Below are 24,304 nucleotides of genomic sequence, written 5' to 3' on the forward strand. Positions count from 1 at the left end.
AGAGTGACATGACAAGATGGCAGACAGTAGGCGGCTGAATGAAGCCATTTGACTAATTAACACTATTTTAAATACTCCAAATGCTGCGGCGTCATTATCAAACATGTTAGATCAAACATGACAGCCCTCTACAGGGGCTATTTATAACTCCAGCTCTAACGTTGACGACGAAATGCGCCGGCTCTTCAGACCTGGATCAGGTGCGCCATGAAGTAGCGGCAGCAGCACTCTTTCAGGACCTAGCTCTAGTCTTAATGCTAGCCAAGTGATGGCGCAACTCCGATATCAAACACAGCAGTATTTCGGTGGATGGGCTTCAAAGGCAAGGAAGAGGTGAGTTTAATGTTACTCATTAAGGTAAAATTATTTCTGTAGCAGGAAATATTGTTTTATTGAAGCCACCGCTTTTTCCTGCTTCTAAGCTAACGTTATCGTTATGCTAGTTACGACGCTGGATGTGGCGCGATATCATTGTCTGCTAGGGCAAATGGATAGTCTGTGATTACAGGGCAGAACACTGGAAAAGGCTCTCCCACTGATAGACACACTTTTGGAGACTAACTTTAAAATTAAGAGGACTGCAGGATGGTTATTGCAGAGTTTAGGGAAGCCTTCAAGGACAGAATTCCTGAGGAAGTCCGGTATTGTTGAAATATTCTGAATATTCATGGATAAATTGTGCCATTGTTTTGAAATTTAATTTAAATGTTTTCTTTTTTTTCCATTTTCTTTGCAGTATTGAACTTTTGATGCCATGTGGAAACAAATTGATTTCACCAAAGTTGCGCCAAGGACAGGAACTGAATGGCTTTATGATTCACAAAGTATTCAGATCAAAGGCTGTGTACATTAGACCATCAACCATCCTTCCAGTTCCTGTGAGCTTTAAACAAATAATTGTAAAGCAGAGCTTTTTGCCCGGTTTGGAGCACACAGTTTTCATGGTTTGGTCAATTTGTTTAAACCCTTTATTTTTTGATTGATTTTATGATTACATTTTTGTAATTTAATTTTCCCTTTTTGTGTTTGTTTTGTTTTAGTTAACAGTTCAGATTCAGAGGACAATTGTGTAAAAGTTGACACGTCATCAGCGAATGACCACACAGCTACCACTGCCAATTACACCAACAACTTTATGACTACAAGGGCTAGGGGAGCCCAACTTGCATCAACAGAGCAGGTTTCTAGGTATCCTTTCACAAGGAGAGCCAGAGCGAACCAGCCCTCTGCATCACAGCAAGGGTCCAGTGACACCATGACCAGAGCGAACCAGCCCTCTGCATCACAGCAGGGGTCCAGTGACGTCATGACCAGAGCGAACCAGCCCTCTGCATCACAGCAGGGGTCCAGTGACACCATGACCAGAGCGAACCAGCACGTGGAAAATGTTGCCTCAGTTAACCAGATTCAATCAGACAGCAATGACGACTATGCAACCTACCTTTCGATCATGGGTTCCATCTCAGATTTTTCTTCTGAGGACGAGGAATTAAGCCAAGCTATCATGGCAAGTCTCGAGAGTCATGTGTAAATAACTGGGTAGTATGACATTGTTAAATGAGTAGATGTTATGAGTTAACAACTTAAAGCTATTCTGCAGCAATTTAAGTAAATTAAGTTTTGTCTATATAGTGCTGGTACAGATAACCCTCTCAAGCTATAATGAGGTAGTACTATATGATGGCAAGAAAAAGATAATAATTGCCATGGTTTGGGTCATTATGTTGCTGTACGATCAAGCTGTCCAACTGGTCTCTTTTTTTAATGAATTGCCTTTTTCTTGTGGTTATATAGGTATTGTTAAGAAATTAGTTGGCAGTGATAGTTAAAGGAGTAATTTATTGGCCGAAGATCGCTGTATATGTAGAGCACAAGTAAAAGACATGCGGACGTTGTGTCAGAAGGAAAACGCCGCCTGAAAAGTCAGCACATCTCGTGAATATCCAAACAACTCGTCCTATGGAACTGGTATGCATGGACTATCTATCCTTGGAGCCCGACAGTCACGATACTAAGGATATCTTAGTTATCACTGACCATTTTACTAAGTACGCCATTGTCATACCCACAAAAGATCAGAAGGCTACGACAGTCGCAAACACCTGTGGGAGCAGTACTTAGTTCATTATGGCTTTCCAGAGCGCCTACGAAGTGACCAAGGTAGGGATTTTGAGTCTCAGCTCATTAACCCTTGTGTTATCTTCGGGTCATTCTGACCCATCAGTCATTGTGACCCACCGTCGTATTGCGACAGATTTACTGCATACAAAGACAAAGTGAAGCATTTTCTTTTAACAGCTAGGCTGTCTCAGACCCCCCACATTGCAAAGGTTAAAAGAAAATTATTTTAATTTGTTTTTGTATTGGGTAAAATTGGGTAAACACAACGATGGTTCATTATGAACCTTTGGGTCATGTGACCCGAAGGCAGCACGAGGGTTAAAGAACTCTGTAACCTAGCCGGCATCACCAAGGTGCGCACCAGTCCCTATCACCCCAGGGGAAACCCTGTTGAGAGTGTCAATCGGACATTGCTTGGCATGCTAGGGACGTTAACTGACAAGAAGAAAAGCCACTGGCGTGACTATGTGAAGCCCCTAACACATGCCTATAATTGCAGTAAAAATGAGGTCACAGGGTTTAGCCCGTAGGAACTCATGCCTCGGCTCCCCGTTGACCTTGCTTTCGGTTTGCCCATAGGGAATAATACTCCTAAGACTCACTCCCAGTATGTGAGAAACCTGAAGGCACGGCTTGAAGAAAGCTACCAGATAGCCAAGAGGAATTCACAGAAGGTTGCTGATCAGAACAAACGCCGCTTTGACATGAATGTCAGAGAGTCAACACTGCAAGAAGGCGACCAAGTCCTTGTAAGAAATGTGCGCCTACGGAACAAACACAAGCTCGCGGATAAGTGTGAGTCCACTATTTACAAAGTTCTGAAACAGATAGGAGACCTACCTGTCTACAAAATACAGCCCATAGATAGAGAAGGTCCTGTCAGAACCCTACATAGGGATCTCCTACTCCCCTGTAGTGACCTGGTTGAACCTTAGGACATTGAAGCTGACAAGTCGAAAGTCCAACGGCCTAGAACAAGATGTAGTCCATCTCAACACTTTGGAGAAACCTCTGACTCTGAGGATGACTTTCTGGTCTACCCCATACAGCCGCATATCAGTCAAGAGGAAAGGGTTGTTCAGGTGTTCGAAGTCCCAAAGCCACAGCACACTACTGTGACTCGAGTCGAACCGTCGAGGCCCCAACTTCAGGGTGTGCCCACTGCAGACGAGACCCTGCCAGTAGAACCTGCTGAGATGCCTCCTGTAGTGCCTGAAGCGGAGGAACCTCCGGATATGAACTCTGAACCTACTGAAGTGGATATACCTCCACTGGATGTCACAGATTAACCTTCTAAAACACTGAAAGACTACAGCTCATTCAAAATTCTGCAGCTAGATTATTAACCAAAACTAAAAGGAGAGAACACATTAGTCCTGTCCTAGCTACTTTACACTGGCTCCCCGTTACCTTCCGAATTGACTTTAAGGTCCTTTTCCTCACATACAAAGCTCTACACGGACAAGGACCTAGCTACATTGCTAACTCCCTTATAAACTACACACCAGCTAGAACACTGCGATCATCAAATGCAGGCCTATTAGAGGTCACCAGAAGCAGTCATAAGAAGATTGGTGATTCGGCCTTTGTCAATTACGCCCCAAAACTATGGAACAAATTACCCATAAATATTAGGGAAGCAAATACGCTAGACATTTTTAAAAGACAGCTTAAAACCTACCTTTTTACCGAAGCATTTAAGTAATTTTATCTCAGAAGGGTTTTACTACTTTTATTAGTTATATTATTGTTTTTATAATTTGCTATTTTAATTATTACTTTTATCACTTGTATTATCGTTTTTATTGATTTTATGTAAAGCACCTTGAGCTACAATTCTTGTATGAAATGTGCTATATAAATAAAGTCTTACTTACTTACTAATGAAAGGGATCTACTGGATGAGAGAAATGACAGTCTAGCTGATGCTGCTGATGAAAAGGATGCTTCTTTGGAAATCCAAGAGATAGAAGAAACTGACATGGAAATGAGTCATATCACTGACAAATAAAACTGACATGGAAATGAGTCATATCACTGACAAATATAAAGGAAATACTCACCCTGATCCACAACCAGAGAGTGATCATGTGACACATGAAGAAACAAGTGACATTAGACGCAGACCTGAGCGGTCACGTCGACCCCCTGGTCGTTTTTATTACCCTGAATTAGGAAAAACCTTAATCTCCTTTGTTAACCCTTGTGCTGCCTTCGGGTCACATGACCCAAAGGTTCATAACGAACCATCATTGTGTTTACCCAATTTTACCCAATACAAAAACAAATAAAAATCATTTTCTTTTAACCTTCGCAATGTGGAGGGTCTGAGACAGCCCGACGGTTAAAAGAAAATGCTTCACTTTGTTTTTGTATGCGGTAAAGTTGTCACAATACGACGGTGGGTAACAATGACTGATGGGTCAGAATGACCCGAAGAGAACACAAGGGTTAAGAGTCTCTTTGAAAGCTTCAGTCAAACCCTTGACACTATTAATGATTGTGATATTTCCCCTCTTAGTGTCGTTTAGGCTGAAACCTAATGAAGCATGAAGGGACTCATGCAGAGTCAAGGGGGAGGGGGGGTGTTGTAACCCTCATGAAATTAGGGCTACTAATATCAGGAGTAGTACAACTTATTGCCTAAAGAGGGCGCAGTATGCGTTCAGTTCAAGGGAACTCCCCACGAATAAGAAACCCATTTTTCCTCCCAAGATTTTCCCATGAGACGTGATAAGGAAAAAGCTCCCGGATTTCGGTATGAAGTAACATAAAACACTCAAAATATTATCATAATTTACATGTAATTATACTAATAAGATTATTTTCCAATTAGACATCCAATTTGAGAGTGTCAACTGAAGTGATACAATATAATAATCCCATACTGGAAACTCCGGTGAGTGAACACGTGTAGCTAGTTACTGCTAGTCATTGCTAGAATCATGCTAGCTAGCTTAACCCTCGTGCTGCCTTCGGGTCACATGACCCAAAGGTTCATAACGAACCATCGTTGTGTTTACCCAATTTTACCCAATACAAAAACAAATACAAATTATTTTCTTTTAACCATTCCAATGTGGGGGGTCTGAGACAGCCCGACAGTTAAAAGAAAATGCTTCACTTTGTTTTTGTATGAGGTAAATTTGTCACAATACGACGGTGGGTCACAATGACTGATGGGTCAGAATGACCCGAAGATAACACAAGGGTTAACAAAATGAATCAATAACAAACTCCAACAACAGAACACCACTGCATTGATACCTGGAAGATAGCGGCTACTCCCATAATGCCCTTCAGTTCTCGCAACTGTGATGTCACCTGACAAAGACCGAATTGTGTTCGTTCTGTTTTGATATGTGTAATGATATGGTCTGTAGTTTAGATAATTTGAGTGTTCATCCTGATTGGGAATGTTGTCTAGTTAGATGGCTATCCAAGCTGTCCAATGGAAAAGTGCTTCTGGGCAAATAAACGTGAGCATTGTTACGCTCAATGCTAGCCGGCGCTATGGTATTTTTGATCCCATTTAAAGTGCGGCCTATATTCCAGTGCGGCCTGTACTCCGATTTACAAACACGAAGCTTCCATTCTGGTGGGGTGCGGCTTTTAGAAAATGCGGCTTATTTTCTGAAAAATACTATTTAATTGCTGGTCGGGCCATTGCTTGTTCATGGTGGTCCTCCTCCAGGATTCCAATCACCAACACTGTATCAGGGCTGCCAACTTTTCCAAAAACCTTGGAGTGAGATTTGGTATTTTGAGGGGCCAACCACAATTCCCCCCCCCCCAGCGGAGTTTTCAGGGCTGTTAGCGCATCTATGTTGCCTCGTCCGTTACTGTTTACACAGGGGTACTCAATTAGAAACTCAAAAGTTCCACTCACCAAATTTCCATTCAGTCGAGGGTCCGGAACGGACCATGGTTTATTCTGGCCCTTACCTCTCCCATTGACTCCCATTCAAAATTGACTTTTGAGGTTTAGGAGGGCACAGTGCCCGTGCCCCTGGGCATCTTTCTCCCATAGACCAGAGTTCTGGGGGTCATTTTGTTTAGTGTCTATGCTTTGTGTCATAGTGAAGTTTCACGTTAGCTCTACCACTTTTGACAAGGGCAACCGTCTCATTGCAGATTAAACATCGGTTTTGTGCTCCCCACCGGCAACACAAATGCGTTCTTGTCAGTCAATTCTGTCTGAAATTTGCGATTTTTGGAATCAACTTTTCGCTGGGTTTTGTCCCGCCATTATTTTTGCTAAGGAAGAAACAGGTAGGCTAGCTACCGTTAGAAAATCGTTTAGCCTGCGTTGTTGCAAATGACACACACAACCTGCGTGACCCACAGAGGTTGCGGCCAACGTTGAGTGAGTGAGTTGTCATGGTGATTGCTATTACAGCTCCTGATTGGATCTTTGGATTGGACACAGAAGATAGAAACCACATCTAGTAGGAAAACAATATAGGCGTGAAATCAAGCACCAATGAAAACTCGCTTGGATCATGACTAAATTAGAATGTTGATTTTGGCTTCGGCCCGAATTGTATTGCGTCAGGGTCCGGATCCGGACCGCGGTCCCGCTGGTTTGCAACGTTAGCAGGGCTACATGGTTGGCGTTGCCTTTTCAGCGTGAGATTTACAAGGTGTGGCGTGAGAGCGTGTGAAATGGTTGAAATGCGTGTCTTGGAAGACATTGCTCATCCTGACCTGTATGAGAAGGTTAAAAAGGTAATTGGATGTACTTTAAATATATAGTAAAATGTAAATATTGAGTGTATATTTCATTCCATGTGTGATGGCTAAATTGTTAAAGCAAGGTATCACTGGTCGAAAAGAACTGAAGTAAGAAAACAATAGCTACACAAATGGAGGCATGAGTCTTTGGAGAATCATATTATTATAAAACACACCTGTGTTTTTTCTTTAAAGGTTCAAGGCACAGTGATATAAAGCAAATCCAAATGTTGTTACTGTTACATTAGTCACTGTAAGTGTCGGCTGCATTTTCAATAATCAGTTTTGTTAGCGTTTTATTTTCACTAGACCTAAAAATTCTGTGGATTCCAAAGGTCTAATTTCCTGTAAAAATGTCATAAAAGTTACCAGAAGCAGCACTGTTAAGAACCCTTCTCTGCCAAAGTTGTAGAGGAGTTTGCCCTCCCTGTGTTGATAATCCATGGTTGTTCCACTGATTTCGGAATTCTGCAGCTCTCAACTCTCTGAGCTCCCTGAAGTCTTGGCAAGTAGATGTAGTGAAGACAAAACAAATGGAGTTCATCTGTAGAATCCAGTATGCCCTAATTTTCCATGTAGGCAAACAGGTTACTAAAGTGAAACGACACGACTCTATTTAGCTCTGCCCACAACCGCTCTATCCTCTGATTGTGGACACTGAGGCCAGTAATGACACTGCGTCTGTTTATTCCTCTTCTCTCCAGCATATACCGAGCCACCGCTGTGTTCTCCATGCCATGGTCACAGCGTAGTCTTAAGGGAAGGCCAAAGCTCTGTACACCAGTGCAAAATAGTTTCAATACACTTGATGCTCTGTTATTATTGAGGCACTGCAAATATATGATGGTCCGACTCAAGCAGTCAACACATCCATGAAAGACCATCCTCCACCTCACCAGTTTATGGTTTCTATCGATATGACTGTGGGAAAATTGAAATGTCAACAATGAAAAAAAGAACTGCAACCATAGTAAATATTTGTACAGAACCAGAATGTGTTACTAACTTGCTTAACCTATTTGTTGTTAATTTTTCCTCAACTCTCATGGTTTACGACATATCTGAAGCCTGTGATATGGCATTTAATGTAACCTTAACCCCCTTTACTGCTGTTGATGTGCTTCAAGTCAAAAGACCTTCATGTGTTTGTAGATACATTTCTACAACCCTATGGCAAAAAACATTCCAAAAAGTGTTTAATTGAGAAGGTCAATTGCCAGACAAATAATAAAGTAAATGTATGTGGTATGTCAACTCATTTACATAAATTGTTTAAAACAAAGGGTGAACTATAGCCTGACGTTGTCATACTCATAATTCTAGTCAGAATATGAGTCTGATACTGCTCCATTGGGCTGTGATTATGGGGCGTGTTTCAACCAAACCCGGAAAAAAATGCCTCTTCGCTCAATTGGATAGACCATCATCTGTCCATCGTATAAAGTCGGCCCTGACAATTTGATTGGTACGAACAGCTCGTCCGGGCATAGTTCTTCCCCAACGGAGCAATGCCAGACCGAACTTCCCGACCTAAAATGCTGTGGGCGGGGCTAAATTCGGCTGGCACCCAGGCTAGGTGAACTATTAAATTAACATGAAATTAAACAACAGCGTAAGACCTCTAATACTAAATAAAAAATATAATAAAATATTGGGCAGATGAAATTTGTTGTGGGCATGAAGGCTCTCCTCAGGATGAATAATATTCCATCCAATACTTTTGCCTTTATGTATAATCATATGACGTGGTAAATGCATTCCAGTGTACAACTGCTGGAATGGAATGTGAACGCTGAGTCGTGATTCGTTGTAATTTTTGATTTCTTCCAGTAACTGTAATATTGCATGACTGCTTAATCTGTAACGCGTAATGATTTCGTATTCACTCAACTCAAAAAGTGTGATCCTTGTGGCAAAAATCCTTTGGCCTATGTATTCGTCTTGCTCGGGTTACGGCTGCCATTTCACCAGGAGGCATATGCGCATCCTGGTTTACGCCTGCTTTTAAAAAGCGGAGAATTTTCACCGCGAAATAGAGGTGCGCTTTCACAGGCGGTTTTTGTACATATCGCGGAATACATAATTAGGCGCACTTCACGCATCCCCTCCCATCTCTTTATGGGAAACTCCCACTTTCCCCTTGACCCTCCCGTGAATGCATATGCATGACATGAAAAAGCGCAATTTGCCATTTTCAGTTCCCGCGACAAGCAGTCTGAGCTAAACAAATACGCCTGAAGTGGGCGCAAAAACTTTAATACATGAGGCCCTAAGTAAGAAAAAAAAAGAACCATCTGAAACATAAGAGTAGTTCCAACATTTGTATTTAAAGATCCTGTAAAGTAAATTCCATGTTTTGCTTCTAAGTACATTATATACGTGTGAAATGAGTTCCTGAAAGCATGTGCAAAGCGCTAAAACTTTGTCGCACTGAAATGTGGAGTTAGACCGAAGAACAGTTTCTCTTCCATTTTCAGATCAAGTTTTAATGGGCGGAGCCAAAAAATGCCCTATCTACGTCATTTCGCCCTATCTACGTCAGATCACTGAATGGCTCCTCCTGCTGTACTGTAGCCTACATCAGCTAGCTAGCTAGCTTCAGGATGTCTCCCACCACCCGCAACTGCACCTTCCCTGGATGCAAGAACTCCAGCTGCGCTGCAACGCCATTTAAGTTCCCTATTGATAATGAAAGGAAAAATAGGTGGATAGATTTTGTGAAGAGCCAAAGGGTATTGATATTAGGCTACTCGGTGTAGAATGATGGTATGGAAGTAGTTGGAGAGCTCACTGTCTGCTGTCTCTGCTGTAAATGTTTACTCCTATGTTACAGCTCAGTGCATCTGAAACATACAGATGCATTTAAATGCATCTGTATGTTTCAGTCATTGAACAAATACATTCTAATTCTATACTGTTTTGTTCGGCTTGACGTAGCGTCCATTATCTGGGTCGTAGGTAGCTTACTTGAGAGAGGCGGCGCCTTCCAGCGAGGGGGCCGAGCTTCAGCTCCTTCAGGCGACACGCCCCCCCATTCTCGAACGGAGAAGACTGCTGATTTTCTTACGATGTCAAAGCCTAATTTAACATACTTGTCGTTGTTTTTTTTTTCATTCGAATTTGGATGGGTAGTTACTAACACATTATTCTGTGGTGTGGTGAACTTGAAACTCGTTTTTAATTCCACTTTACAGGATCTTTAATGTAACTACAAACATCTTCTGTTATATGGTAACAGGTATATGGTATATGGACTTCTATACTGTAGTGTACTGTTGCAATAGTAAAAGTAAAAAAATATTAAATTATTACTTGACCAGTTTGTGTATTCAAAGAACTATTTCAGAACAGAAAAAATAATAACCATGTCTGATTGGGCGTTTGAACATTGTAAATTCTTCGTCGAATTGCACGGCGTCGCCGGAGGGCCCGTCCAACAGGCAGCGTCTCACGCGCCAGCATTGTATTCTAATGTGGAATGAGCGCAGGCCTCCTAACACATACCTTTCCCCTGCATTTGGGGTGGTTTGAAGGATCTCTAGTAATGTCAGTCAAGAACTCGTCAGACATTTCTGTATAGGTCAGTGGTCCAATTTCAAGTTGCTCTCTGTCTGTACATTGCCCTCCTTTTGAGTCCAAAGCATACAGCTATTCTTTGCCAACTCATTCCAAGAGATAAACAGTGGGTAATTTGATCATGTAGTATGCTGTACTGGGGCCTTGCAAAAGAAGGTAAATAAAATGAAAAATCATGTCTACCCTGCTAAACTTGCTAACAAAAAACTGTAAAAGTTATCTTTTAAGTGTTGTTAAGTTCTACTGCTTGTTTTAATTGTGCCTTTTTGCTCCAGTTTACCGAGCAGTGCTCTGGGCAGATACAGGCTTGTTTTTAAGGCTGTAAGCCAATCAGGAACTGAGACTATTTCCTTTTCAATCAAACTGCCTTCTGTTTCAATCAAACTGGTATATATGTGAGGTTATGGTGTTGTATGTGAGAGTATAATGGTATATATGTGAGGTCATGGCGTGTATGTGAGACCAAGTATGTTTTACTGTTTTTACTGTTGATTGTTTTTCTACAGGTACACTTGCACTTTTTGAGTTTCATGTTGTTTAATTGTAACTTGTTTACTAACTGCATGCTCTTATGGTTCTTCCCTTTGGCACTTATTTGGTTTTTCACAATGTATGCTTCATGTTTTGGCTGCTCTCAATGTTTGGGGATATCTCGTTGTTATGATAAGTGACCTATGCACTTTTGTAAAGCTCTCTCTTGGAAGTCGCTTTGGATAAAAGCGTCTGCAAAATGCATAAATGTAAGTATTAATTATGGCATATACGGCCTCTCATATATCACTGCTATCTTACATGTTACATACAAAAAGCACAATTAAGAGACTTTGTTAAATGGCTCTCTTTCAAACAACCACCTATTTTGTAGAAGAGAACTGTATGAAATGTATATATACATTAAATCTTTACATTAAGTGTTATGAAATTAAAGCAAGTTTCTATGTTATTCATGTCTTTGTCTTTCAATGATTTTTTAAGTCCTCTGCTTTCGATACAGAAATTTGTATTTACATATCAGTGGTGCGGTTTTTATAGTTTACTGTTTTAAAGTACAGCGTTTTTTTTTGCAGTTGCTGTTTTTGGCTGTGATTATTTAGAATTATGACAAAGGTTTGTGGTACTTTGAATAGGTTTTTGAATCACATGACCCAAAGAGAAAAAATCCAATCATAAGCATGTACTGTACAATCATGTACTGTAACAAATTTTTACATGCCTTGTGTGTAAGTGTCTACTAAGTTACTAAAATGTATGTGAATGCAACAAAGAATATAAATAGGACACAGAAGTTGACTTGTTCATTTAAATATAGACTGGTCCCGAAGAAAGGCCCCCGATATGTCCCAAATTTTGCCCCACCACTTTTGGACCTGTGGTGCTACCTCTGCTTCCAACCAGGGCATGTTGTGTCTGCACACGTCTGTGTGCGTTGTATAACTTTACAAGTCGAGCTTTCCTTTTCAACAGCTTTCCTCTCGTTCAATTTCAGAGCAGTGTTTCTTCGGGAGATTACTGGGGAGAACATAAAACACGAAGCACGTCCTTTTAATTCCCAGACTTAAAATCGCATGCAAATGAGGAGCAGAGCAGCAGAGTGGATGTAGTTTAATTAGAGTATAGTGTTTGTTGACTTCCTGGTGGGACACAGTGAATTGAGACCAGAAAGGCTATGATGATTTGTTGAACATGGCCCGCTCTTTTCAACTCTTTTAGTGCACTAGCGCTTTTCATGTACTATTCGGAACTCTTTGAGTGTACCAATGCTTTTGACATTCCTTTTAGCACGCTAGAGTTTTTGACACGGCCTAACTGTCTAAACTCTTTTAGTGTACGAGTGCTTTGTTGGTTCCCTTAGGAACAGAGCGGGAATTACACGCTTCCCAGGAAACTAGAGACTCTGATGGTGAAGACGATGGTGAACATGAGAATGATGTTATCCTCTAGCGCACGGGAGAAGCACCCGGAGTAGTGCCGCAACGCAGGAATCTCGTAGCGTCTCGTGCTCTGACATGCCTGCATTCCTCAGCAGTTTGAGGAACTGAAGGGTGGAAAATTCCACCTGGGTGGTGTATTAACAGAGAGAAGAGAGGGAAGGATAGAAGACAACCTGACCTTGCCTCACTGATTTGATTAGTGAACGTGTGGTTTTAAGTACCATTGTCCAACATACAGAAGCTGCAGTTCTGCAGTTGTGGAAGAAATGTAACGCTGTCAAATAACAGTGAGGTCATGCTTGAGCCAATTCATTGAGAGTAATATGAACAGATGGTACATACTTTTTTCCCTTGCCATGTCTGATGTCAAAGCTGTTCCATGTTGTGGATCACATACAGGGTAAGGTTTTAGAAATGTGTCACTCTTCTACTGTCTAAACCAGGCTTTTGTTCGCTTTTACATTTTGTCAAAATATTGTTGGGGAGAAGATGCTAAAATGCTAATTGAAACCATTCCTTTAGTACTGGTTCTTGCTGCAGACCCTCCCAACTCCTGCCCCCCAGCCCTTAAACAGGATCATTAACCCAGATTAACATCTTCAATCTCAGTGAAAGGTGCAGATGTCCCCTGGGTAAAGAGTGGATTGGCTCATCCATGGAATTCATCTCCTCCAACCGACATCCCAGTGTAGATCACCCCTCCCAGATATTGATTTCTCTTTCCGCTCACAAATTCCAAGCTTCACATCGACACCCGACAGAACTAGTGATACAGTGGCAGCGTCATGCTCGCAACCACCCATCTTATTTGTACGCGAGAGGGGCTCAGACCGGATGAAGGCTCATGGTGAGTTACAAGTGAGACGAGCAATGGTGACGGTGTGATTCCACGCTGCCTATCACAGCATTCCACCTATTTTGTCCCTGTGTGTATAATACATTGAGCAATTTACGGTCTAGGAGTGAAACCTCCATGCTCTGCTCAGGTGTTACGCTCTGCTGGGAGGATTGTAGGCAGGTAGGCTTGAATGTGCTACATGCCCAGACACAGCAGCACATATTTCTCCAGAAAGAACTGGTGCAGGCAGGGAGGCGGCCGGCAATATACCGTTGCCCGTTGCCACACACAAACCCATATGCACACACACACGCTGATAGACCTGCATACATCCACACGTACAGACGCACGTACACACATGATATCGACAGACAAACACACATCACATGACCACATAACCACACTCGCAGATGCACAAAGAAACACGCTGTAATTTCAGTCTCTGTCTCCAATCTCTCTCTCCCCCTCTCTCGGTCTCTCTCCCCCTCTCTCGGTCTCTGTGTCTCTAATCTCTCTCTCCCCCTCTCTCGGTCTGTCTCCAATCTCTCTCTCTCTCCCCTCTCTCGGTCTGTCTCTAATCTCTCTCTCCCCCTCTCTCTGTCTCCAATCTCTCTCTCCCCCTCTCTCGGTCTCTCCGTCTCCAATATCTCTCTCCCCCTCTCTCGGTCTCTCTCTGTCTCCAATCTCTCTCTCCCCTCTCGCGGACTCTCTCTGTCTCTGATCTCTCTCTCTCGGTCTCTCTGTCTCCAATCTCTCTCTCCCCCTCTCTCGGCCTCTCTCTGTCTCCAATCTCTCCCCCTCTCTCAATCTCTCTCTGTCTCCAATATCTCTCCCCCTCTCTCGGTCTCGCTCTGTCTCCAATCTCTCTCCCCTCTCTCGGTCTCTCTCTAATCAGTGTTCCAACTTCCAAGATGGAAGCAGTGGATTCATGTGACGTTTCGATCCGGTGTCTCATGAGCTGTTTGCTGAAGACTAAATGTGTTTGTCACAGGGCTCTTTATGGCTGCTAAAGGAGGCTCTAGCTCTAGCTGTGTCCAGCTCCAGACAGCACAGCAACATTCCGGGCAGGTTGGAACAATGTCCTCCTCTTCTGCGAAACTGGGTGGATGAATGCAGAACTGGCATTTGTCTGACTTACACCTTGTTTGTTTACTCATTGCACCAATCAATGTATTTCACCCCATGTAGATCTTTACATTGGTTTGTAGCACAAATCTGGATTTAGTGGATACTATCATAGATGGAATTTATGTTCTTAGTACTTATATGTTATGTTATGCTAGGTTGCTTGAGTTGTGTTTGTCCCAATAATGTCTGAACTTGTGTTGTTCTGTGTACCTGACAATAAAACTTGAAACTACTTTCTGCAAACAGCAATAAAGTTGACATCTTCTGTACCAGTGTATCACATGCCCATGTTACACAGAAAGAAAGCGAATGAACAAACTTTTGTAAATTAGCTAAGCTGTAAGAACAGGGCTGCTTCATTGCATTATTTGGCGAAAGGCAGTCTTGTATCTGCAAAAAACTGCAGGTTTCATCCTCCAGTTTTGGCATTTGCCCATAGAGAGAACAAGTTATTCGACTAACGTGTCGAGTCAGACTCGGCTCAGTAAGACGGAAGAGGGAGGTTCAGCAGGAGAGGGGTCATTATGTCCAACCTTTACATTCACCATGGAAAAACCTGCCTTATAAAGGGACATCACAGACACCCATAGCTGAGCTCTTGGAAACATCTGAAAAATAAACCAACAAACAAGTGCACACTAGGCTGACTTCAAATTTTTCAAATCAGTACTCATCAGTTCTTCTCTAGGTGAGTTAATGGTGGTGTGTGTGGGAAGGACTGGTTGGGCCATGTTTAGGGGTTTGTTCATGAGTTTTGATGTGTCACCATGTTCTTGGGCTGGAGGACTATATTTGGGCGTAAACCTTCTCCAGGGTGGATGTGGGTGGGGCTTCTTCAACACTGCGTTGTCATTGGTCAATGGGAGAGGCTAAATTGCGTGTACCTGGGGCAGGTCTATAGAGTGACAGCAGACACAGCAGAGAACAACTTGTCTGGATTACTCCTTTATATCAGAGAAAAGCTTGTCATCTTTCATTTGTTTTTGTGCTTTGTCTTATCTTTTGTGGTTCATGGAGCTGTTAGGTGTGGAGCTAATCCACCTTCATCAGTGTTAAACTGCTGTAGTTCTGAGTTCTTAGCTGTTTCCGTTTTTTGTTTTGTTTGTCTGTTTCGTAAGTTTTGCATTGTTGTGTTCGCAGGTGTGGATCCAGGCAGAAACAGGACTGTGGAGGGACATCTCCAGAAGAGGGTATGTATTTCACTTCAAAAGATCAGTTAAACCTCAAAAGTGTTTTTTTTTTACATACTTTCATGTATGTGTAAGGTACAGTAGTTCAATGTACGGGTGTTTCTGAGGAAGGTTTTGAGGTGAGGTTAGGGTAGATGGCAGGGGAGGGGGGGGGGAGGAGAGGGAGAGGGTAGTGAAGCTGTAGTGGTAGCCCGAGGGGGAGGCGACTGAGATGGGGGATCTGGCCCCTGCACGCCTGCCTAGGCCGAGGCAGTCACCTGGGACAGGAGGTCCCTGGAGGGACCTGACACAGCTGGAGCAGGTCCTGACTTGTACAGGGGAGAGGCTGACACACCCTTTACATAGGAACAAACACACACACACATAAAGGTGTAGAGACACATTGACCTACGCCCAGTCTTATGCTGTGTGTTTAACTTGAGTGTTTTGACATTTTGCTCCATTCTGACTTTTATGTTTTTTGGGGGGTTTCCTGACAGGTAGCCAAGGAGCCTGAGGTGGGAATGGCAGAAGATGATGTCATCTACAGCCTGATTGGCTCATCCATGCGTTCTATCCTTCATTCCACCGGAGTCTGTGTCATGAGCCAATCAGATTTCAGTGGTGTGAAGAGTAAGAAGCATGGAATTCATCATCAGGAGGCAAAAACACAGCAGCATCAGTTATTCAAGAAATCTATGATTCAGTTAACTCTGTTGTGTTCACCATATGTAGAATATTCAGCTTTATGTAAGAATTCATGAACATAAATCACAAATCAAGTTATACAGTTCAGTGTTCATCTATAATGCAATATCCACATTTGTTACTATTTCATGAGAGATTTGTGGAAACAGTTGCAGATATGCAAATATAAATGTTTATTTAAGTTTATTTTAGTTTTATTTATGGCTGCCAGGGCTCTTGTACTGTCTTAAAGAAACATGGAGGAAGGGCTGAGTGTCAGATAGACAGATACAGACAGACTGACAGACAGACTGATTCATTTATTGATTGATTGATTGATTGACTGATTCCCCCACTCACAACCGCCTCAAACATTGACCTCCACTGATTATCAACTGACAAGTTGACCTTTTAACCCCAACAGACCCAACACACTTCCCTTCCATGTTAAGAACCCCCCTCTACACACACACACACATCTCCAACATCCCCCCCCCATCATCCTACCCATGTCTCGCTTTCCAGAGGCACAACTAAATCTGAGTGAACAATCACTTCCTATAACTGCTTCTTTCTTATCCATTGTTAGCGATGAGCTTCTTGACACGGTTTTCTCCACACAGAAGTCATCACTATTAACAGTATTCCCACCATCCTTTCCTCAGACCTGATATTTGAACATGTTTCAAATCCAGTATAATTTCTTCAGCCAAACTCCAGACATGGTATTGATACCACAGTGTTTCCACTGATGCCGCTCTCTGCACCAGAGGAGAGAAATCTCTGGAACAGCTTTTGACTTTCTTCTCAGATGAAAGAAGAGTTTTCCACCCCTACCTACCTCACTCTCTAAAGAGCAATTAACCGTCCTCATTAGCAACAAGACATTTCACATTCTCTAGTCAAAGCATTAATTATAACCAGAGACGACTCTTAAGTCATCTGACAGATGCAGCAAGCAGTTCAGTCATCCAATTATAACCTTTCCGCACAATTAAGATGGAGAATAATGAACAAAAGTTATTATCAAAGACATACGTGTCTTTACGGTATCTCTCATGATTCAAGTCTGACAGCCTTCTCTAATATGTCTGAATACATTCAACATTTGACATGTTGCTCATTTAGCAGACGCTTTTATCCAAAGTGACAAATTGTATATATAGAAAGTACAGCAGAAGATGTAAGTGCAAGGTTTCAGACACAGAGTGAAAAAAAACACATCTCAGCTACCAGGCACAGAGCAACAATAACATCTCAACAATATCAAGTGTGCAATATATATTGTGTTCCCTAGCCACACCGCATGAATCGCAAAACAGGCCCAGGAATGTATTTCACGCTGTGCCCTTCTGACATCCATCATCATTAAGGTAGCCACACATTCTGTCTTCTTTGAGTCTAAAGAGAGAAAAACACCTTGAAGAAGTTATTACAATACCTCAAGAATTAACACTCCTACAATTATCATCACACGAACCCTGGCAGTGCAAGCCCGTCCACATTGTTGGTGTTCTCATTTAAAAGTCAGATTACATGGCATGTTTTCTTTTACAATTGACAATATTCCCAGTCTGAGATAACAATGGCTCTTTTTCCTGCACTGCTAAGCTTCAAACTTAGCTATGTTTAAACTCTCACACTGATTCATACCATGAGGCAGAAGCGGTTATACTGCATCCAGTTATCCCAGACGCTGCACATATATTACCTCAGTAGCCACTGTCAAGTTTGTGATGGTCAAGTCAACGCTGACTTTGACGTGGTAAAGAAAGCAGTGTCTCTGGCCTCAACAATGTAATGTATTGATTTAGAAGAAGCTTTTAATCTGATGCAACTTGCAGAGAGGCAGATTGGAACCTGCAACCTCTTGATCTACAGTCAAATTCACTACCACTCAGCTACACCCACCTACATCTGCGGGAAGCAAGAACACTCCGACTGGGCCTTCACATGGTGGAGAGCGTGGTGGCTTTCTCCAGTGTGGCCTTCTCCTGGGCCCGGCAGCTCAGCTGGTTCTTCACCTTCCTGTTGGAGGCGATGATGACCATGGGGCTGAGCGCCGCGTACAGCGAGGAGAAGAAGATGCGCAGGTCGGAGATGACTGAGGAGGTCATGGTCTGCCTCACCGTCAGAGTGTACACCCACAGCCCATTGTCCACCCCGTAGAACAGCACGTACACGGTAACCAAGGTGACCACGGCCTTGGCGGCTCGCTGCTCCGCCCCTCCCCCGCCACCGCCGCGGAGCCCTTTGACCTGCTGGCTGTGGCGGTAGAGGAACACCAGGATGATGAGGCTGGCCAGGGTCATGAGGATCATGGGCACGGCGTCCCTGGTCACCTGGGCGGCGCCGTTGGCGTCGCGGGCGTCGATGGAGGGGAAACGCACAAAGCAGAACTCCACGTTGATGCTGTACTGCATGGCGGTGGAGTTCTTGTTGGAGCCCAGGGCGAACATGACGGAGGGCGAGCTCATGACCGTGTTGATGACCCACACGGTGACGAAGGTCAGCGCCAGGTGGCGGGCGAAGAGGTCGCGGGCCGACGCCCAGCGGGAGCCCGGCGGGGCGATGCTGAGGCACTGGTAGGCGCTCAGGATGAAGGTGAGCCAGATGGAGAGCGAGCGGGACGTGCGATACACGTAGATGACCGCCTTGCAGCCCGTGTCGCTGAAGACGTTGGCCAGGCTGAAGGAGGCGAGGACCTCCAGCAGGCAGCGGACCCCCACCACCAGCAGGTTGGCGCAGGCCAGGTGGAGCACGATGGCGTCGGCGGGGAGGAGACGGCGCTCCTGGTGGTACGCCAGCAGGAAGGCGGCAATCACGGCCACGTTCCCCGGCAGCCCGATCGCCGTCAGAGACAAGTAGAGCAGCCCTCTGACCATCAAACCAGACATCCTGCCTGCGAGGGGAGAGTTGATAGACACGTGACACACGAACACACAGAAATATCCTGCGTGTATGAGATACTGTGATATAAACAAAAGGAAAATGAAAACATTGGGAAGCTGGAGTACACACACAGAATCGACCCTGCGCTCCAACAGAGTACCACCAAATACCACTGACGGTTCTGTCTGTCTTACCTGAGAGGACGTGGAGCAGGTTAACTGATAACTAAACCCCCACTTAGTCCTGATCAGACTCCCCAGGACAAGTCAGAGTCACACTCCTCTTATAGCCCCAGTGAGATGAGATCAACATGCTCCAGTGAACTTAGCCTCCTCCGTTGCTGACAATTACCTGAAATCAATGCAGATGACTGCATCTGTTCCGGCTAATGGGCACCCCCTGGAATCCCGGTGTCACTCCTGCCCAGGGTCTCTGTATGTGGCATGCACACACAGAAGCTATTACCAGGGAAACACCACCTAACGTATAGAACACTAAAACACTGACGCCTAAAGGCATGCTGACTTCCAGAGAGCTTTAGGGAGAGAGTTGGAATGCACAGAATGCTGATCAGAGACAGTGTTCCAGGCTAGATTGTTCCGTTCAGTCAGAAATGTCACTTTGGAATCCATAAACAGACTCATCCACCTCCTCATCTGTGTCAGAGTTACATTGACATTTATTAATTTAGCAGACAATTTTATCCAGAACGACAAAAGTGCACACAGTAAATGCAGCAAGCATATGTTCATGACCAGAAGTGCTCTAAGGCAAAGGCCAAGAAACAGTCTGTGTTTATAAGACACAGTGCACCAAGATTATACCTCAAGTACAACATCCCAAAAAGGTACATTTTGCAGAAACTACAAGAAGTAACATGTTCTGTGTTTTATAGTAAGAGTTGCTTTGGAACATATGGAAAGCCCTGAGGCGTTCCACGTCACTCCTTTCTGTGAGTCCACATCCCCTTATTCCATTTCCAGTTGCCAGCTCTTCTCCACAGCAGGTGTCAATCTCTGCCTGTACCTTACAGGTGACAGCTTAATGATGACTCCTGGGTATTGAGCTCTCCTACAGAGTGTCTACCAGGCTCCGAGCCTTTGTGTTCCCTGTGATTAGATGACTTCTCTTTTATCAACTGTGATCCGTGTAGAGAGGATCAAATCGATGGTGAGGCTTCAGCGCCACCCATTGGAGAAGAATTGAACAAAATGAACACTGGAAAGTGTACAAGTAGCATTGGTGTTCAATAGTGACGTGGAGCGCTATATAATTATTGAGCTGAAAGTGAAGCAAAGTTATTAGTCTGGAGCACAGTTTTAGAAATCTTATCTAATTCTGTACATTGACTCATGGTAACTTACTCATGAGAGTAAATACATTATTACTGTAATGAAAATGCCTCATTAGGGCTTGATAAGACATAATATCCTCCACAGAGAGAGAGAAAAAGAGTGTGTGTGTGAGAGAGAGAGACAGAGAGAGACAGAGAGAGAGAGAGAGAGAGAGAGAGAGAGAGAGAGAGAGAGAGAGAGAGAGAGAGAGAGAGAGAGAGAGAGAGAGAGAGAGAGAGAGAGAGAGAGAGAAAATAAACCTCAATTAAATAATGTGCATCCATCTGGAAAATTAGTAACTTTATTGGGGTGCTTAATCTCTTATGACTTCAGAGGCATTGCATTAAATGTTGAATCAAAAATGGAGGATGAATATGAGAAAAGTGGTCCATTCTTGGGGAGAAAACGTGAGGGGAAACATGGTTTCTCTGACGCAGAATATATGATAGAATCCCTTGGGGGAAACAAGCATGAACTTGCCCTTTTAATTACGCCTTTTCTCATGTAAACATATCAATACACTCATGGGGAAATAAAACATATATTTCATGTTGTGATGCATAGGGAATAAGATTAGGTAATGAGACTATTAAATCTTTCTATCATGGAAACTCAATCTCATTCATTTGGAGCTAAATAATGAACTGATAAGCATATAGCAAATCTCCCTAAATGTTACTGTATAGGAATACTGAATTGTCTATTCTAAATATGTGTTTAGTACAGCAGATAAAGTGGCATTTTCCCAGAAATCTCTGCTCAACATCGCGTGTGTTTTTACACCCTATTGCTTAACTCCTGTGTGACAAATTCCCAGAACAGTAAAAGAAAGGAAAGATTGGAACAGGGGACCAGCTGTGTGTGTTATGGTCTCTAGACGCTACCTAGACGCTACCTTAATAGCTGAATTACTGAGTTTAATAGTCTGAGTTTACATCAACAACAATAACTCCACACCTCCACAGGGAGAGAACACTCTGGAGAACTGGCCCAGTTCAGATACATATGAATGAGTTCAAATATAGCCCAATATAGACATGCAGTGTCCATTATCACAGTTGTGGACTGTCCTTGAGTCCTTGAGACTGTGTACAATCTCAAATACCCTTCTTCACTAGTATTTGAGTGTGTAGACTTGAGAGCTACGAGTTTTCAAAGCATGGAACTTATTGGGTGTGCTCACGCCTTCGGCGAGGACAACCATTGTTCTCTCACATATATCTAATTTTTATTATTTTTGCCCCCCTAGGAGCCGTCAATATTTGGACTACATAGACAGGGTCGTGTGTCCCCCAATATTGAGAAAACACCAATCTGTCCCCCCCAATATACAGCAGAAAATATGTAAAATTCAATCAATATGCTGTCTTCAATGCCACAGCCTAAACTTTACTAATTTCCGGCGCTTTAGCCATTTCCCCCTAACTAAATGTCAAGCTTTTTTGGGGGCATATTTTCAGTTAGCAGATGGTACTGTTTGAATCGTGATTCCATCTGAAATACTGCCGGTGACAACGTTGTTACATTAGCTTGTTTCAAAGGGGGTTCAGCTTGTTTCAAAGGGGATTCTTAATGAATTATGCAATATGAGTAGGCTTGAAAATATCACTAGAAGGGAAAAACTTAAGGGGACGGACCCATCTGCAACCGATGCAAGCAAGCACACCCTACAATTTCCCCAGAAATTGTACCCTCTCTAGTTGGAGTTGAGTTTTGAAAACATGCTCTTGTTGTCTAGTGGGAGTCCTACATTTTGGGTGGGGGGTGGAGTAAAAACTGCAATGTTTTTTCCTTTTCCCAATGGGGCACAAGAAGCTATAAATTGAAATTACACAGGCAATTAGCCACACATGTTCATTGCCCCGTTCATAATTATTTATCGATAATCTCAGGTGAGGATATTCACATGCTAGGATATTTATTATCTGTAATTAAAGAGAGATGAGCTAACACATAAAAGTACACTAGTTGGCATTAATTGCTTCTTTGCTTTATTGACTTCCTTGTTGTGTAACATCTTTGATTTTCTGCCTCTCGTCTGCAACTGCACAGGCTTGGAGTCATGGATCTGTGTGTGACCATCAAAGGAGTGTCCTTCCTCTTGCAGACCGGTATGGGGATCCTGGGGAACGTGGTGGTTATTCTCGCCTACGCCCACATCCTCTTCTCAGACCGCCGTCTCCAGCCGGTGGACATCATCCTCTGCCACCTGGCCTTCGTCAACCTCCTGCTGCTCCTCACCCGCTGCGTGCCCCAGACCATGACTGTCTTCGGCCTGAAGGATTTGCTCGATGACCCCGGCTGCAAGGTGGTCATCTACGCCTATCGCGTATCCCGCGCCCTCTCCGTCTGCATCACCTGCATGCTGAGCGTGTTCCAGGCGGTGACCCTCTCCCCCGCTGCGGGCCCCCGCTGGTCCAGCCTGAAGGCCCGGCTGCCCTCCCTCCTCCTGCCCACCTTCGTAGGCCTCTGGTGCCTCAACATGGCCGTATGCATCGCGGCGCCGATGTTCACCACCGCGCCACGCAACGGCACCGTCCCGGCCTTCACCCTCAACCTCGGCTTCTGCCACGTGGACTTCCGAGACAGCCTGTCGTACGTGATTAACGGCGCCATCCTCACGGTGCGTGACTTTGCCTTCGTGGGGCTGATGTTGTGGTCCAGCAGCTACATCCTCCTGGTGCTCCACCGGCACAGCCGCAAGGTGCGGAACATCCGGAGGGCCCAGGGGGGAGGGATGGAGTCCAGGGCGGCAAAGACGGTTATCACCCTAGTGGTCCTGTACGTCGTGTTCTTCGGCATAGACAATGTGATCTGGATCTACATGCTGACCGTGGCCAAGGTGTCTCCGGTTGTGGCGGACATGAGGGTGTTCTTCTCCTCCAGCTATGCCTTCCTCAGTCCTTACTTCATTATCTCCTCCAACAAGAAGGTGAAAAGTAGGATCACGTGCGCTGCATCGGACCAAGAGCAACAGTCAGTGGACACTCAAGAATCTAATGACAAGGTTTAAAGTGTCGAACAGGTCGTTGTCATTTGGGTAATAATCTGTTCATGTCTTCTTGTTGTATGAGTAGAAGTAGTTTGTGACATTCTGAATGGAACTTAGGCCTACTGAGTAAAAATACGTTGGTGTGTGGAAATAAATAACAAAAAGTATGTTTTGATGTTTTATACAGATACTTGGTCTGTGTACTTGGTGGCCATTTGTTTTTCTATTTTGCAACCTGTGTTGACAAACGCAAAATAGAGTAATATCGTTTCGTCAATTTAGGAACTCAAACCCACATTGAAGTATAACGGCTTGTTTTTTGTTGTTTTTTTTATTTTTATAGGCTACTGTAATAACCATATCACACAAATGGTATAACGAGACATTAATCGTTGGTTTGATTATTCCATATAATCTATGCTGATGCAAAATCTGAAAAATAGGGTCGTAATTTTGTTTTGTCCATTTTGTGACCAAAATGCTTGGTTTCCATTGTTTTGTTTTATTTCGGAATAATGGAATAAAATAACACAAATGGTATAACGAGCCATATACTCGTTTGTTTGATCGTCTATTATTATGCATGCTGGAACAGGTGAAAAAGAGAGAGAGCGGGAGAGACGTGTAATGATTGGAGGTGTTATTACTTCCGAACACCCGAGGGCAGCAATGACTAGCTTTTTTACCTGTAATCTATAGGCCTACTTTATTATCTGGACTACACAGCAGGTTCTTTAGTAGAAGACACACACACCACGCTGGATGTAGGCCTACATGTCGACCGAGTTTGCTAGTTGCTACTTAGTTATAAAATAATGATATTTGATGAACCCAAGTTTCTTTAATATATATGAGAAACTTCCTCCACCCTCTCTCCCCCACCTAAATTATCGCTTTCAGCT

The 24,304-nt window shown here is 43.5% G+C and overlaps 2 protein-coding genes and 1 long non-coding RNA gene across 3 annotated transcripts; 2 read left to right on the forward strand and 1 right to left on the reverse strand.

The window, feature by feature from the left end:
* Positions 1 to 15,251: 15,251 nt before the first annotated feature.
* LOC134024483 (uncharacterized) lies at positions 15,252 to 16,389 on the forward strand. The gene is made up of 2 exons (XR_009930890.1): positions 15,252 to 15,518; positions 15,998 to 16,389. It is a non-coding gene; the product is annotated as an uncharacterized LOC134024483 (long non-coding RNA).
* Positions 16,390 to 18,053: 1,664 nt separating this feature from the next.
* Positions 18,054 to 19,081, reverse strand: LOC134038615 (olfactory receptor class A-like protein 1). The gene has a single exon (XM_062484492.1). It carries the CDS (start codon positions 19,079 to 19,081, stop codon positions 18,134 to 18,136), a length of 948 nt encoding a protein of 315 aa, XP_062340476.1. The 3' UTR covers positions 18,054 to 18,133.
* A 3,388-nt stretch (positions 19,082 to 22,469) lies between these two features.
* Positions 22,470 to 23,549, forward strand: LOC134024532 (olfactory receptor class A-like protein 1). Its single transcript, XM_062467050.1, has one exon. The coding sequence runs from the start codon at positions 22,473 to 22,475 to the stop codon at positions 23,421 to 23,423; it is 951 nt and encodes a 316-aa protein (XP_062323034.1). The 5' UTR covers positions 22,470 to 22,472; the 3' UTR covers positions 23,424 to 23,549.
* Positions 23,550 to 24,304: the final 755 nt, after the last annotated feature.

Source organism: Osmerus eperlanus, chromosome 1 (genome assembly GCF_963692335.1).
Source record: "Osmerus eperlanus chromosome 1, fOsmEpe2.1, whole genome shotgun sequence".
Classification (NCBI taxonomy): Eukaryota; Metazoa; Chordata; class Actinopteri; order Osmeriformes; family Osmeridae; genus Osmerus; species Osmerus eperlanus.

What these genes read in the sequence shown, in the direction of transcription:
- LOC134038615 (XM_062484492.1), bottom strand. Translation starts at nt 19,081, where the DNA reads ATGTCTGGTTTGATGGTCAGAGGGCTGCTCTACTTGTCTCTGACGGCG.
- LOC134024532 (XM_062467050.1), top strand. Translation starts at nt 22,473, where the DNA reads ATGGATCTGTGTGTGACCATCAAAGGAGTGTCCTTCCTCTTGCAGACC.